Source organism: Chelonoidis abingdonii, chromosome 7, assembly GCF_003597395.2.
Source record: "Chelonoidis abingdonii isolate Lonesome George chromosome 7, CheloAbing_2.0, whole genome shotgun sequence".
Classification (NCBI taxonomy): domain Eukaryota; kingdom Metazoa; phylum Chordata; order Testudines; family Testudinidae; genus Chelonoidis; species Chelonoidis abingdonii.
In genome coordinates, this window is record NC_133775.1 from 61,390,225 (window position 1) to 61,406,152 (window position 15,928).

Consider the following 15,928-nt stretch of genomic DNA (forward strand, 5'->3'; position numbering starts at 1 on the left):
GTTGTGCCCAGATTCCAAGGAGATGGTATTTCTCTTAGCTGCCCTGGAGATAGTTACATTCACTTTTGGTTTCCTCAGGACAGTTTGAGAGTCATCTCTCAAAAACTAATGAAGGGACCTTAGCAGCCTGTTATGCTACTTTCTAGCCATGATATTGAAGATGGAGGATAAGGGGGCCAAATGATTAATTCACTGAAATGTTAAGTTATTTTCAGCAGTTACGCATTTCTCACATTTGTGCTACTAGGATGAGATAGCACTAAGAGCAGCACTGATTAAAAACAAGAACGTAGGAAATAAAACTTTAAAAAGAGCTTGCGCCATTAACAGGAACCTCACTTTTCACATATGTTTGGGACTGGGCCATTTGGAACACTTCAAAATGTAAGATAATCAAAGAACTGGCTGTGTAAATGTAAGGTACTAGTCATGCAATCTGTCTCCAAGTAATCTTCAGTATTGTTTTATATAACACATTTTTAAGATCAAGGAATAAAACAACTTTGCTCATGTTAGTTTCAAAGGTCAGTGTATTTTCCAATTATCCTTTTGGGTACAACTACAGAGGGCATTGGGTGTATTTAGAAACAGTCGTGTTAATCACTAGTTTAGCAATTTACAAAAAATGCTCCATGGCACTTACACTCTGAGATTCATAAAGAGAACCATATTTGTTTGATTTATCGACATAGCCACTTTCCAATTCAGTATTAGTAAAACACACAGTCTCTCTCTCAGGGCAGATGCATGATCTTGTTTTAAAAAAAGTCAGTTTGCTGCTTACACTCTGTGGATCCTGAAAGGAATTTCATTCTGGGGAAAATGAACTCATTTCTTTTAGTGGACATTCCGGGCCAGATTCTCCCACCTTGCCCCTTTACAATAACTTAGGCCTAGGCAAAGTGGCAGTAAAATGCTGAATAGCAGCATTTTATACCCATTTTTCAAAGGTGCAAGAAGCAAGGGAGCAGAGAATCCTTTATGTATATTTCCAAACACTCAGAAAATTGATGTTTTGGCACTAAAGGAAACCTGCAATAACAGGGTTTTTTTTGGTCTCTGTTGCTACCTCACTGTGTACTTCCAGTTCCAAATGAGGTATGTGGTTGTTCTGTCTGTTCGTAACCCTGAGGTTCTACTGTTAGACTTTCAGTGCTTACAGTGGACGATGGCAGAGGAGCTAAAGAGGATTAAGATACATATCAGATTCTTTTACTGCTGGTCCATATTTCAGTCATGAAATGCATGGCTCTCCCACAGCCTCTAGTGCTTGCCCAATAAAACCACAAAACACTGAAATATTTTGGGAATTTCAACAAAAGTGAACTTGCATCTCAAAGAAAATATCCAGAAACTGTTCTTTGCTACTGCTAAAAATTAAATAAATTTGATAGTGACCATCTCATACACCTCAGTGAGAGTAACAGATTTGGAATGAGTTCTAACAAAGCATTTGTCCTGCGAAGTATTTGTTGAATTAACTGCTTCCATTTTTGCACTGAGGCTGGCAACAAGTGTAGCACAATCTAAGACAGAGACCTGGTCTACACTACGCGTTTAAAGCGATTTAAAGAGCGTTAAATCGATTTAACGCTGTACCCGTCCACACTACAACGCCCTTTATATCGATATAAAGGGCTCTTTAAATCAATTTCTGTACTCCACCCCGACGAGAGGAGTAGCGCTAAAATCCGATATTAACATATCGGATTACGGTTAGTGTGGACGGAAATCGACGTTATCGGCCTCCAGGCGGTATCCCACAGTGCACCACTGACTGCTCTGGACAGCATCTGAACTCGGATGCAGCGGGCAAGGTAAACAGGAAAAGCCCACGTGAACTTTTGAATTACATTTTCTGTTTGCCCAGTGTGGAGCTCTGATCAGCACGGGTGACGATGCAGTCTCAAATCCAAAAAGAGCTCCAGCATGGACCGTACGGGAATACTAGATCTGATCACTGTAATGCGGGAGACAAATCTGTTGTATCAGAGCTCCGTTACAGAATACGAAATGCCAAAGCGTTTGAAAAAAAATCTCCAGGATACACAGCGCTGCGTGACAAGCGTAACGGGAAGCCAGAGACCACAATGGACGCTCATGGATGGAGGGGGTACTGAGGACTCCAGCTATCCCACAGTCACAGCAGTCTCTGAAAAGTATTTGCATTCTTGGCTGAGCTCCCCAATGTTCCTGTAGCTTCAAACACAGTGTCTGGAGTGGTTCAGGGAATAGCTCCTGCAGTTCCTCCCCCACCACCACACCACGTGAAAGAAAAGGGAAAGAAATCATATTTCTTGACTTCTTTCAATGTCACTCTATGTGTACTGAATGCTGCTGGTAGACGCGATGCTGCAGCAGTGAAGAGCAGTAATCCGCTCCTCACCCCCTCCCTGGTGTAGACGGTACATATGACTGATATCCGTCGTCGCCATCAGCCCGTGAGTGCTCCTGGCTGGCCTCAGGTGAGGCTGGCCGGGGGGCCTGGTAAAAATGGGAATGACTCCCAGTTACTCCAGTAGATGGTACAGACAACGGCTGGTAACTGTCTTCATCATAGCACTGGGGCTGAGCATTTCATCAGCCCCCTCCCTTTCCTGTGTGAAAAGAAAAGATTCCGTACTGGCTGGACTGTCATAGCCCCGGGAAGGCTAACCTCCCCCTCATTTATCTCACTAACAAGTCTCTGTTTCTTATTCCTGCATTTCTTTATAAACTTCATGACACAAACTGGGAGGGGGCGGGGGGGGGGGACACTGCCACGGTAGCCCAGGAAGGTTGGGGAGGGAGGGAAGCAACGGGTGGGGTTGTTGCAGGGGCACCCCTGTGAATACTGACCATTGGAGCAGTTGTGCTCTTATACACTGGTCCTCTAATACAGCTCTTGCCCTATTCTAGCAGGACTGACTCTTTTTTAGAAACCATAAGGGAGGGATTTGACTCAGTCCCAAGTGAGTCAATCCCAATTTTGCTTTTGCGTTGCGCCCCGGCCGATTTCAGCCAGGGGCACTCATGATAGCAGCGGACAGTTACAGAGGGGGAGAGATAACCATCATCTCATTGGCCAGTTTTCTCCGCAGTAGACGGTACAGAACGACCGGTAACCATCTCTGCTATCATTGCAAAAGCAAGTTGAATGCTGCTGTGTAGCGCTGGAGTATCGCCCTGCTCTCCGCGGGCATCGCCCAGAGATACACATACAGTGCCGGAAAAAAGAATAAAGCAAGCTGCAAACGGGGCTCCATGGGTCTGCCAGCACGTGCTATGGGGCGCTGCCAGGGGCAATCCAGGGAAACGTATCCGGCGCGACATGAGCAAGGATTGTCAGCTGATGTCTTTATTCCCGGAGGAAGGAATGCAGACGGCTGACGACACATTGACTACCCAGAACGCACACCGCGACAATAATGATTCAACCCAGAATGAATTCCAAGGGGCGGGGGAGACTGCGGGAACTATGGGATAGCTACGGAAGAGCTACCCACAATGCAATGCTTCAGAAATCGACGTTAGCCTCGGACCATGGACGCGCAATGCCGAATTACTATGCCTAGCGTGGCCGCATGAAATCGAATTTATAATATCAGTTTTATAAAACCGATTTTAGCTAATTCGATATATCCCGTAGTGTAGACGTGGCCAGACTCTGGGTGTTAACGACTTACATAGCAGCAAATAAAGGGGCTCAGCTGGTAACAATGGGGCAGCTAATATAGTATTTCTCATCTCAGAAATGTCATCACTATTGCCCACAATGTCCTGTTACTCACTAGCATGTTTCTCACTGTCATAGCTCCAGGCAAGATGACATGTTCTTAAAATATCAGTGTAGTCTGAAAAACAACTATGCTTGCTCTTACTCATCTGAAGCGACCAGCTACAGAGAAAGAAAATAACTGCTTTTAAATATCATGTATAAATCTTCCAAATCAGGGGTGTCCAGTCTCATTTATACATTGTGGCATATGAAATCAAAACCATCTGGGTCTATCACACAATATCTCAGTGGATGGGTTACTTACCTCTCTCAAAAGCTGAGAGAAACTTGTCCTAGCTGACAGTTAACTTCTTTGGCCAATAGCCCAGACACAATTATCAGTGATTTCTGCCAAGAAAGGCTAAAACTGATATAAACGGGAGCAGCAAAGTATGCAGTGGCTCTAAACTATTCTCCTATTTGCCCTTGATTGGCAGAAACTAAGGAAGATGTAGCTCTGAAGTCCTCTGTAGAGTAACAATTCTATGAACAGTGTTCATTAAGTGTCTGTCTCAAAAGGAAATGGAAGATGTATCTGGCCACATCTGGGCAGAGACACCATTTGTGGTGACTCAAACAATCTGCTCAGGTGGTCTTCTATGCTGTTTTGTATGTCTGGCAGAGAAGATGCTTCTAGATTTATCCAATAGGCAATACAGAGCTCCCACAGTAAAGTGTCTTCCTGACAGAGTGGAGAACTGCAGGCTCTCCCATGTTTGTTGAGGTAAAAACATTGCCGCTGCATTATCTGTGAGAACTAGCAGGCTGCTTCCACTGAGCTGCAATAGAAATACTTGGAATGCCAGTCTCAAAGCTGTCAGTTCTCTGACACTGATGTGAAAAGCTAAGTCTTCTAAGGACCACTGACCTTGTGTCGGCATGGCAGAGAACTCAGATTGGCTCCCCATCCCACAGCAGAAGCATCTGTCACTAGTGTGAGAGTCAATTGTGGGCGGGCACACAGAATGCCTCCACATACATTGGCTGAGTTTGTCCACCAATCTATGTGAGGCCCTGGGAGGATACTCTTATCACTAAGTCTAACTGAGGGCAGCTTGGCGAGTAGGCTGATAACAGCCAGCCCTGCAGAGTTCTGAGGCACAGTTTGGCATATTGAACCAGGTGCAATTGCACCTGTAGGTGCAATAGGGAGAGTATATCCCACTTCCACAGTGCTCTAGATCCACTGGCCTGAAGTAACTGGGGACCAAGCACTGCGGAAGTGAGACATATGGCTTGTGAAGATGAGAGAGTTTCGGTCTAGAGAGATGGAGACTCTCATGTTGACCTTCACTAGCCCATCAAAACGACCACTTTGCACTTCCTGGGTGTCTTGAAGGGCCTGGAGCTGGTACAAAACAGCAGGACAGGGAGGCCTACACCTATCACCCCTGGACCTCTTTTTTGACACGTCCTTGTCAAGGCAGATGAGCGGAATATTGGTGCATATGCTGGGGCTGAAAGTGCTTCCTGACAGGGCAGATGTTACTGACCTATGGACTTCAAGGTGGCTTTAGTGTCCTTAAGTCCATGAAGCTTGCTGTTTGTGTGGTCTGGGAATTACAGAAGGACTCTCAGATGGCAGGTCCTGAATAGTATTCTGGACTGCCCAGGGAAGGCCCGAAGACTGCAACCAGGATGATCTATGTATGGCAGCTGCAGAAGCCAGGGTTCTAGCTGCTGACACTGCTGCGTCCAGCCACACCTACAACACAGTTCTCACAACTGATCTCTCTCATTGACCAAAGAAGAGAATTCCTCCCTAGTGTTCTCTGGGAGAAGCTCCCTGAACTTTTTCATGGAGTCCCACAAATTAAAATCACATCGCCCCAACAGAGCCTGTTGGTTAACTATATGCAGCTGCAAATTCTCGTTGAATAAATCTTTCCGATGAATAAATCCAACCTCATAGCATGTTTTGATTTGGGGAAGTGGCAGCCTGGTGCTCCGTAACTCTGATTAGCTGCTGTGACAACTAATGAGTCCAGAGGGGGGTGAGTATAAAGGTACTCAAAACCTTGGGAGGATACATAGTACTTTCTTTCTGCCCTGGTAGTGGTGGGCGGCAAAGAGGATGGCGTCTGCCATAGGCTCTGGTATTGCCTCATAAATTGGCAGAGCTACTTTGGAAACAGACCCACAGATGATAAAATGTCAGCCAGGCAAAGTGAGGACTCTCTAACCTCTTCAACCTGTACACCTCAGTCTGTAGTCACTCTCTTTAATAACTTCTGATAAACATTAAAATCATCAGGATGGGGTGGAGTTGTCCCGGATGAAACAGCCTCATCTGAAGTGGGTAAAGAGTAGGGAAAGACTGGAGGTGGTAGAATCTCTTCTACCAGCTTTCGCTCAGGTCCTGGAACCTCTTCTTGATGCTCAATACCTGCTTGGTAGCAGACTCTGGGGACCGAACTGCTCAGTGAGCAGACTCTGCCCTCCTAGGTGAAGGCACTGAGTATGCACTGTATGGGAAAGATCTGGAAGCTGGGGGAACTCTCCAGGGTCCAAAATAGCCACTAATACAGGGCAGGGCCCCACTGTCCTGACCACATTTCCACAGTAGATCCTATTGAAGAGTCATAGTATTAGGTTGACAAAGAGGATCTTAGAGCAGTGGGTCCTGCTTCAGGGTTGTGAGATGTAAGAGCCCACCTCAGAGTCCAACAACAAATATTCCCCTTCTCCTGACCATAATGGGGCTGATCCAGTCAGTCTGGGGACCAGTGCTGAGAGCCTGGTGATAGGGGGTGCGCTGCAATCCTTGCAGGCTTCCTCTTGGATTGTACCAAGGGCCCGTGTGTCCCAGAAGCAGGCAACTGTGAAACTGAAAGTTGAATCAATGGTGGATGTGGCGTCAGTGCCAAGGGATCGGACTCCTTAAGGAAGGAGACACCAGCACCAACAAGCACAGCAGATTTCCTGCTGCCACAAATACCTCCGACGTAGTCAGCACCAAGAGGATCTCTTGTTCCAGTGCTGAAGAAGTTGATGGTGCTGCTTCCGGCATCAGGTTCAACAGTGCTCCTTATGGCGCCAGAGCCGACTGAGCCAACTTAGGCACTGATTTGGATAAAGAATGCTTAGGTTTCAGGCGCACTGTACTCAACTCACAACAGACTTAGAGGGTGGAGATCTTCCCCTAGCTGGGGTCTCACTGGAAGTTTTGTATTTCTTCCTTGGTACAGGCGAGAGAGAATGGTGCTGAGATTCTGCTAAAGCTGGAGGCAAGTTTCTCACTGAAGCTACAGCATTTGGCATCGAATCAGATCAGGACGGCTCCAACAGTGAACTGAGCGCCACCTCCATCAGCAGGAATTTCAGCCTAGCCTCTCTGTCCTCCTTCATTGTAGGTCTGAACTCTGCAAATCTGACACCAGCCCTTTATGTGTGCGGTTGCTCACTAGCATCAGCCTTAAGCAAGAAGCGCACGGCTTGAAGCCTGGTGACAAAACTTTGTTTTGTGAATAGGAAACCACCCTAATGGCGAAAACAACAAATCTGAAACATGCATCCGACGAAATGGGTATTCACCCACGAAAGCTCATGCTCCAATACATCTGTTAGTCTATAAGGTGCCACAGGACTCTTTGCTGTTTGTTTAAACATATCTAAAACTTACTAACTATCCTAACTATACTGAAGACTAGACCAACTATATGTGTGTGTGTATGTATATACACACACACACATATGCATACATACATACACACACTATATTTAGAGAGACAGAGAGGGAGAGAGCGAGCACTGTTCTGGTATTGAACAGAGTTCCAATGACTTATGGGTGCTAAAAAAGAACTGAGGAGGGTTAGAGGCAGCTCTTCCCTTTATGCGGTGGTGCACAGCAGCAGGGGGGAGCTCGAGCTGCCCAATGGGTACCGCTAAGAGAAAAAGTTTCTGACGGATGTAGGCTGGCACACCAACCCAAGAGTGGAATGCACATATGACATCTCTCAAAGAAGAAATTAATGATAAGTGAAGTTCAGCTGAAATCTTTTCACCAGGCTTGGTTGCTCCTAGGCTTCCTTTAACAGGATTGCTAGATCCCTGCCCACCTCTCTTATGTTTGAGAAAGCTAATTAGCCACTTGCTTCAGGGAGTCAGCAGAACCCACTTAACATTCCTTCGCAGGAATAATATGTTCTAACAAGATGGTGTGGGGTGTTTCACACACACACTGCCAGCCTGTGACACTAAATCTAAATTGACATTTTTCTTCTAATTTAATTCCATTTCCCTCCACTGCCGATGAACTCGGCATCATTCTTAACCTTGAGTTGTCCTTCCACTCCCTCCAACACTACCTATCTGGATGTGCATACCTCTGCAACATAGCCTAAGTAGGACAGTGCCTTGATTCCACCTCTGCTGAACTAAGTTGTGCCTTCATCTCACCCTTCAAATTCCAGTATGTGCAGAATTCTACTTTCTGCCTTCTTATACATATAATAAACAAGTGTGTCAACATCACACCCTCAAACAACTCAGACTTCCAATTTATTTTGGAATTTAGTTCAGAATTCCCTTTCCTGTTTTGAAAGGACCCCATGCTCTTGCTAGTGTCAACCTCACAGATTTGGTTTCCTCCTCCCTTGCTAAACTAGTATCGGCCTCCATTTCTCTGCACAATATGGCTACCTTTCATGAAAGAACATTCCTTTCTGCAGCTCTTGCTATTTGGAAGAGCATACCTCCGCATGTCTGCTTCATTTGATCGCCCTCCCCTTTTCACAGGTCGTATCTGTTCTCCCTTGCTTTATCCCTCCTAATTCGTCTTTCCCTCTGTTATTGGTCTTTTGGCAAACTGCTTCCATCTATTCACAACACACCATTGTTTCTTATAATGTATACCATAATATTATCTTGTATTAATTAATGTTGTGAATCATTTAAAGATACAGTTTGCTATCCCAACAGATATAAAAGATGTTCCTATATACAAAATAAAATTTGTACTCTATTGACATTTTTTTTTTTTAAACTAGGATTAACTATTCTAAGAATAATTAATTTGAAGACATACTACACTGTGCTTTTTTGGTAATTTCTACTAGTTTGGGGATTGCATTTATGTGTGATGCAAAACTTTATAACAATTTTTAACTTCAGAATAGGCTAATAGCTTTGGCTGCATATCAGCAAATAGGAACTCAGCTAGAAAAGCTGCAGGAGGACAAAAGCAATGAATGACAAAAGATTTTAATGCAAAATCCTTTAAAAGGATAATGAACTGACTGGAAGAAAAATTGACATGGTATGAATATGCTGAGAAATCCATACTCTGCACAGATTTAATTTACCAAATAGAGTGAAAGCCATTCTAAGTCTGAAAAAAAAATATGACTCATTATGCATATGTAGCCAAAATCACAATAGTCACCAGGTTGGGTGGTAATAATACATAAGTTAATAACAGCATCATTAATATACTTATACCTTCTACATTGCATGATTCCAAAATAATTCACAAAATCACTCAAATACAATCAGCCGGCATGCAATAAATTGCACAAGAGCAAGGTGAGGGAAATTTGGGCCTAAGAAAATGGGCAAACACTTTCTCTTACAAAAAGTGCCATACAAATTGCTATGATGTCAACCCAGAGCTAAGGCACTTCTATATTTAAGGTCTCTGAAAAATGCATACAAAGTAAACAGCATAGAAATCAATTTATTTAGCTCAGCAGAAACCAGGCCTCAAATTATTCAAACCATGATTTGAACTGTGGTCTGACTGAATATAGGTATGTCAAACCTGAAGCTTAACCTTTTAAGCCTTTCCCTCCCATACTTTCATCTCTGAAGGGAAGGATTCAAGTTCAAGCATAGGTGACAAGTAAAAGGGACTTTAGTCTCAACCTTATGTTCACTTTACAAACCTTGTCTTTGCGCAACTAAAAATAGTCAACCAATGTGACACAGAAATTGTTACCTACCTTTCTGTAACTGTTGTTCTTCAAGACGCATTGCACATGTCCATGCCCAGCACATGGATGTCAAAGATTTTCTCCTTCAGCAATACCCATTGGGGTGGTTCAAGCATCCTCTGCTGCCATGTGCCACTGCATGCAGGTATAAAGGGCGGAGCTGCCCTTGACCCTCCTCAGTTTCTTTCTACTGCATAGACTCCAATAAAGAGGGGTGGGTCATGGAATGAACATGTGCAACACATCTCAAAAAACAACAGTTATGGAAAGGCAAGCAACTGTTTCTTCTTCTTTGAGTGATTGCACAGGTCCATTCCACTGTAGGTGATTTACAAGCAGATCAATCTCGAGGTGGGCCTGGAGTCTATTTGAACAGTGATTATAGAACAACATGCCCAAATCTGGCATCGTTCCTGAATTGAAGAGCTCTAGTGTAATGAGAAGCAAGTGAGAGGACAGATGACCATGTCCAGAGTAGCAATTGTCCCAGGAAAGCCACAGTTGTGCGTATGCCCTTGTTGAATGTGCTAGCATGCTAGCCGGTGGAATGACATGAGCCAACTGGCAACATAAACACATATACAAAGAAATCCAAGAGAAAATCCTCTGAGAGGATACCGAGTGACCTTTCATTCTGTCCACTGCTGTGACAAACAATTGTGACGATGACCTAAATGATTTAGTCTGGTCTAGGTAAAAAGCTGAAGCTCTTCTAACATCTAAATAGTGGAGCTTTTCTTCATCTCTATGAGCATGAGGCTACTGGAAGAAAGTTGGCAAATAGATTGCCTGATTAATGTGAAATTTGGAAACAGCTTTTGTCAGGTACTTAGGGTGAGGGCAAAGGTAAACCTTGTTCTTAAAATAGACCTTACAGGAGGCCCTGACACCAGACCTCTCAACTCGCTCACTCTTCTAACTGAGGTAGTTGCAATAAAAAACAACACTTTAAGAGAGACGTTGAATAGAGAACAAGTCTTCAGTGGTTCAAAGGGTGGTCCTATTAACTTTGCTAATAGGAGATTCAGATCCCATGGGTGGATAAGTTCTTGTACATGTGGGATGCGACTGGAAAAAAGAGATCTGTTATTCATGGATGAGTGGAAAGCAGAGATAGTTGCCAGATGAACTTTGAAAGAATTGCTAGATCTTGATGTTTCAAGTACAGAAGATAGCCCAACATGTGATGGATGGGGACTTGCTTCAGAGGGATGACTTTCTGGTAGGTCTAAATGGAAAAACACTTCCATTTAGCCAGGTAATTACTCTTAGTTGAAGATTTTCTACTATTTAGAAATACTTCTTTCATGTTCTTTGAGTAAGTCTTTTCTAACAGTGGTAGCCATGAAGCATCCATTCTGTCATGTGGAGGGCCCACAGGTTGGGGTGGAAGAGGCGGCCATGGTCCCGGAAAATTATGTCTGGATTCAGCAGGTGAGACAATGTAGGTCTGACTGACAAGGTTATCAGGGTCGAGAACCAGCGCTGCTGATGCCACACTAGTCTCATATGATCTCAGACAATACTCTGGGCAGTAACAGGATTGGAGGGAAGGCATACAGTAAGGTGTTCTTCCAGGACAACAAGAATGCATCCATCAACAAATCGGGCTGTGACCTCCTTGGGAATAGAACTGATGACACTTTCCTTTGGTCCTTGCTGCAACCAGGTCCATTTGGGGAGTGCCCCAGTCCGAAGATGGACCTGGCCATGTCTGGATGATGTGATCATTTGACAAGGACTTGATCAATTGATCTGCCAGCATATTCTGCACCCCCAGAAGAGAAGCAGCTCTGACGTGAACAGAGTTGGCTATGCAGAACTCCACGCAAAACAAATCGAATGTGCTCATCCTTGTCTGTTTACATAAAAGACGATGGCTATGTTGTCTGTTAACACTAGCAGATTTTTTCTCTTAATATGTGGAAGGAAGGCCCAATACACAAGATGGACACTTTGCAATTCTCTGACATTTATATGAGTCTTTAGATCTTGGGAAGACCACAGACCTTGAGTCTGCGGTGACCCCATTATACTCCCTAACCCAGTGAGGATGAATCTAAAGAGTGTGCTGGTTGCAGGGGAGCAGTGGGGCCACAAACTTTCAGAGGGTCTCTCCACTAGTCCAGAGATGACAAGATTAGCAGTGGTTCTTGTGCCATCATGTCTAGATGATGGCGGCTCAGGAAATACACTGAAGCTAGCCACCCGTATAGCTTTCTGAAATGCAGTTTGGTTTGCATCGCTCTGTGCATAAGTACACACTGCCATGTGCCCAAGGCAACTGTACTCTCAGGTGACAGGATATGCTTTTAGTTGTAGAACTAAACTCCGCAGCATTTCAAACCTTGATTGTGGCAGAAAAGCTTTGACTTTTGTAGAGTCCAGGACTGCTCTGATAAATTTTATTTGCTGTACTGGTTTCAGAATTGATTTGTCAAAGCTGACTAAAGCCCCAGCACATCAAAGGTAGACCAGATAATGGCTGCACTGGCCAGAACCTGAGACTTAGACTGGCCTCTCACCAACCAGTCATCCAGGTAAGGGAAAACACATACCCCAACCCTTCAAAGGAATGCTGCTACCATTGCCATGCATTCTGTGAAAACGCAAGGAGCTTCCGACAGTCTGAATGGAAGCACAGTAAATTGGTAGTGGATACCCTTTACCATGAACTGAGAAACTTCTGGTGGTTCTGGTGGATTACCACATGGAAATAAGCATCTTTCAAGCTGAGGTCAGCATATCAGTCCCCTTGCTCCAAGGAAGGAATAATGGAAGCTAGAATAACCAGGCAAAAGTTTATTTTCTTCAGGAATCTGTTTAACTCTCTTAGATCTAAGAGAGGCCTGAGACCACCTTTTGCTTTCAGACTAAGAAAAGAGTAGGATTAAAAACCTCTCCCCATGAAGAAGAGAGTAACTTCCTCTACTGCCCCCATTTGAAGAAGAGATTGGACTTCCTGTTGAAGAATGGTCTTGAGAGTGGTCCCTGAAGGGAGAGGGAGAGGGGGATTGGGAAGAAGGAAAAGAAACAAATTGGTGGGTGAATCCCAAATGCACCATGCTTAAGACCCATTGAATTGAAATGATGTGGGACCAAGCACTTAGGAAGTAGGGTAAACAGTGGGCAAATGGGGGCAGGGGTAGGAGCAGATGGCACTCTGGGGCAGGCAGTCTGTCCTTGACCAACACTTCTTTGGACTAAGCCACTAGATGGGGAAGCCAAGCCTGCAGAACAGGAGGGTGGCAGTGGTTACCTCCTGTAATTTTTGGGTCTGAGATATAAAGCCTGGAAATCTGTGGGTCTGCTGTGGGCAGAACTGCTTCCTTTTCATCACCATCATGTAACTTCCAAGCAACTTCAGTGTCTTGAATCCTTTAGGCTACAGCGCCTATCTGATAAAAGGGAAGGACCTACAAATGGGAGGTCTTGGATGGTCTCCTGAACCTCTGGAGGGAGACCAGAAGACTGCAGCCACAAACAGCTCCTCCTAAGATATGGCAGATACCATGACTTCAGCTGATGAGTCAGCTGCATCCAAGCCAGCCTGAAGAATTGTTCTGGCCACCAACTTGCCCCTGTCCACCATCACATTTAAGTCCGACCTCCTGCCGTCTCTTAACCTGTCCTTAAACTTCAACATGTTATTCTACAAGATGAAATCACAGCGACCAAGAAATGCCTGTTGATATACAATCCTAAACTGCAGAAACTTACAACTAACCCTAACTCATTAATATTTCTAAGAAAATGGGTATAATTTACACTGGAATGAGGTAAGAACTTGCAGGAGCAAGACTGAATCCATTCCAACAATTGTCATGGGCAGTTAGAAGGAAGTGAGAAAGGTTGGGGGTGGCTCCACCTTTTATACCTGTACAGAATGGCGCACAGCAGCAGAGAGCACTTGAGCCACCCTGACAGGCTCTGTTGAGCGAAAAAATCTCTGACATACATTCACTAAGTGCACATTCACCTACAGTGGAATAGACATGTGCAGTCACTTTGAAGAATAACTGTCAATCTCTGTTCAAATGCAGAAGTAAATTGGAGTTAGTGGTGTTCCAGATGAAGGCTGAGGTGCATTGGCAGCATTGTTTGAAACAATTTGCATAGCATTTGTCTTCTATAGGCTGGACTCAACACCTAGTGCTGAGAGTCTCTCACTTCCATGAGATAAGTGTTTTAATATTAATACATACAAAGTACGAGCCTAACAAAGTATTAAACTCGAAAAGCAGAAAGAAACTAGTTCTCAGTAGTGCGCTGTGATTAAATAAAAGCTTCATTTTCTAATTTTTTTTCCCAGTGGGAAGATCATACTTTCTGGTAATAGCTTCTCAGTCCATTTTGCTGAGCATTACTTACACAATTCCAATTAATAGAAAAGCCTCCAAGACTTGAGTTAAGAATACCCCTTTGTATATAGGACCAAAATTTGCTACCAAATGGTTAAGCTCTACTTCTATAATCATTTCAAAAGAAAAATGCCAGATCGAAGAGGAGACCACTCCCACAACATCTCATTGCTACATCCTCTTGCCACTTTACCCACTTAAAGTCATTATTTCCCCTAGCGTAGACTTATGGAAGAACTGTGAGAGTTTCCCCAGGTTAGCCATCCATCACTACAAAAACACAACCCTAGTACAGAGCTCCTAAGAAGCCCATTGCTTATAGATAAGGCTTTGGCTGGGGTATCATTTGGACAGAGGACCATTGTCTCAGTAAGCATGAACTGCAAGAAAAATGGTCTTTTACTCCAAAATATTTATAGTATAAAACCATACCTGGCAGACTAATAGCCTCAAAGGCAAGACATCTGGTAGCCCAAATTGACAAATGGTGGGTGAGCCTCTGACATACCATCCAGCTTTTTAGTCTTTTGACTATTTACAAATTAACTAATTAAGTGACATCTCTACTTTTACTTTTCCAACTATAAATCAATTTCCCTATTTTACTTAGTTGCTTTATTCAAAACAGATTTTGAGGAAAAAAAGCCTGATGCAATATTTTGTTTAAATATGAAGAGTAAAAATTAGAGATAGTGAAGACCACTCTTACCTTAATGTTGCAGGCCTGTTCCATTAGTCTTCTAGCGTTCTCTTCTGCTCTGTACCTCTTTGGCAGCTGAACTCTGAAGAATTTTAAAGCCCCTTCAAAATCAGCCTGTAAAAGGTCCTCCTTTGAGGTCTGCAACGAAATACAGATAAGAACTATTATAAACACACAGAACATCCATACCTGCTCTATTATTGGATTTATCATCTATTAAATGTATTCCGAACAGCCAGTGTTCACATTAGCTCAAAAAACATCCTCTAGTACAATGATTCTCTAACTTACATCTTATAAGATGAAATAAAAAGTCAAGAGCACATCCAGAAAAATCCCAGATAAAGTAGCATGATAAGAGGAGTTTAACAAGCTGATGTACTTATCTTTCTATACCTGGAGGCTGAGAAAGTAAATCTAGCAAAGTCTGTCAAGATGGAACTCAGGGACAGAAAAAGCTAGGAGGAGAATTATGGTGTTTTTGAGATGGTTTGTGCGTCTTAGATTGTTGCTAATTTCAGTAACTCCCTGCTAGAAAGACACTGTATATGGCTGCAGACATCATCAGCAGATGTAAAAGTGCTTCTGAGTTATAACAAGTATCAGCAAATCATTAATGTGAGGGAGCCTGTGACACTAAATGTCATATGTAGCACTGTGCCAGAAAAAGCATTACACCCCACCTCTATATTTTTCAATTTAATGCTTATCACAGTGGTACTGAGCCACAAACATAGCCAGTACTGTACCTGGAAAAGGGAAGAGATTAAGATTCAACAGAAATCCAGTAGTGCTGCTGACAGGACAATATGAACAGTATCATAGAGATTAGTATTTGTTTCTGTTACTCACATCTTACTAAAAATGTATGTAAAATTTAATAAGATTAACTTCTGCATTTGAGAGAATACAAAGGACTGCAACTAATTAATTAATTAACTGCTAATGGGCAGCAGGTTTAAAACAAATAAAAGGAAGTTCTTCACACAGTACACAGTCAATCTGTGGAACTCCTTGCCTTGAGAACTAGATAAATTAATGGAGGTTAAGTCCATTAAGGGTGATTAGCCAGGATGGGTAAGGAATGGTGTCCCTAGCCTCTGTTTGTCAGAGGGTGGAGATGGATGGGAGGAGAGCGATCATTTGATCATTACCTGTTAGGTTCACTCTGTCTGGGGCA

General features: G+C 43.5%; 1 protein-coding gene across 3 annotated transcripts in view; it reads right to left on the reverse strand.

The window, feature by feature from the left end:
* Positions 1 to 15,928, reverse strand: part of RABGAP1L (RAB GTPase activating protein 1 like) — a 570,182-nt gene that overhangs the window by 97,287 nt on the left and 456,967 nt on the right. For all 3 annotated transcript variants that reach the window (XM_075067923.1, XM_075067924.1, XM_075067925.1), the window contains exon 19: positions 14,758 to 14,886. In XM_075067923.1, coding sequence (XP_074924024.1) covers positions 14,758 to 14,886 — 129 coding nt within the window. The remainder of the gene's footprint in view (positions 1 to 14,757; positions 14,887 to 15,928) is intronic.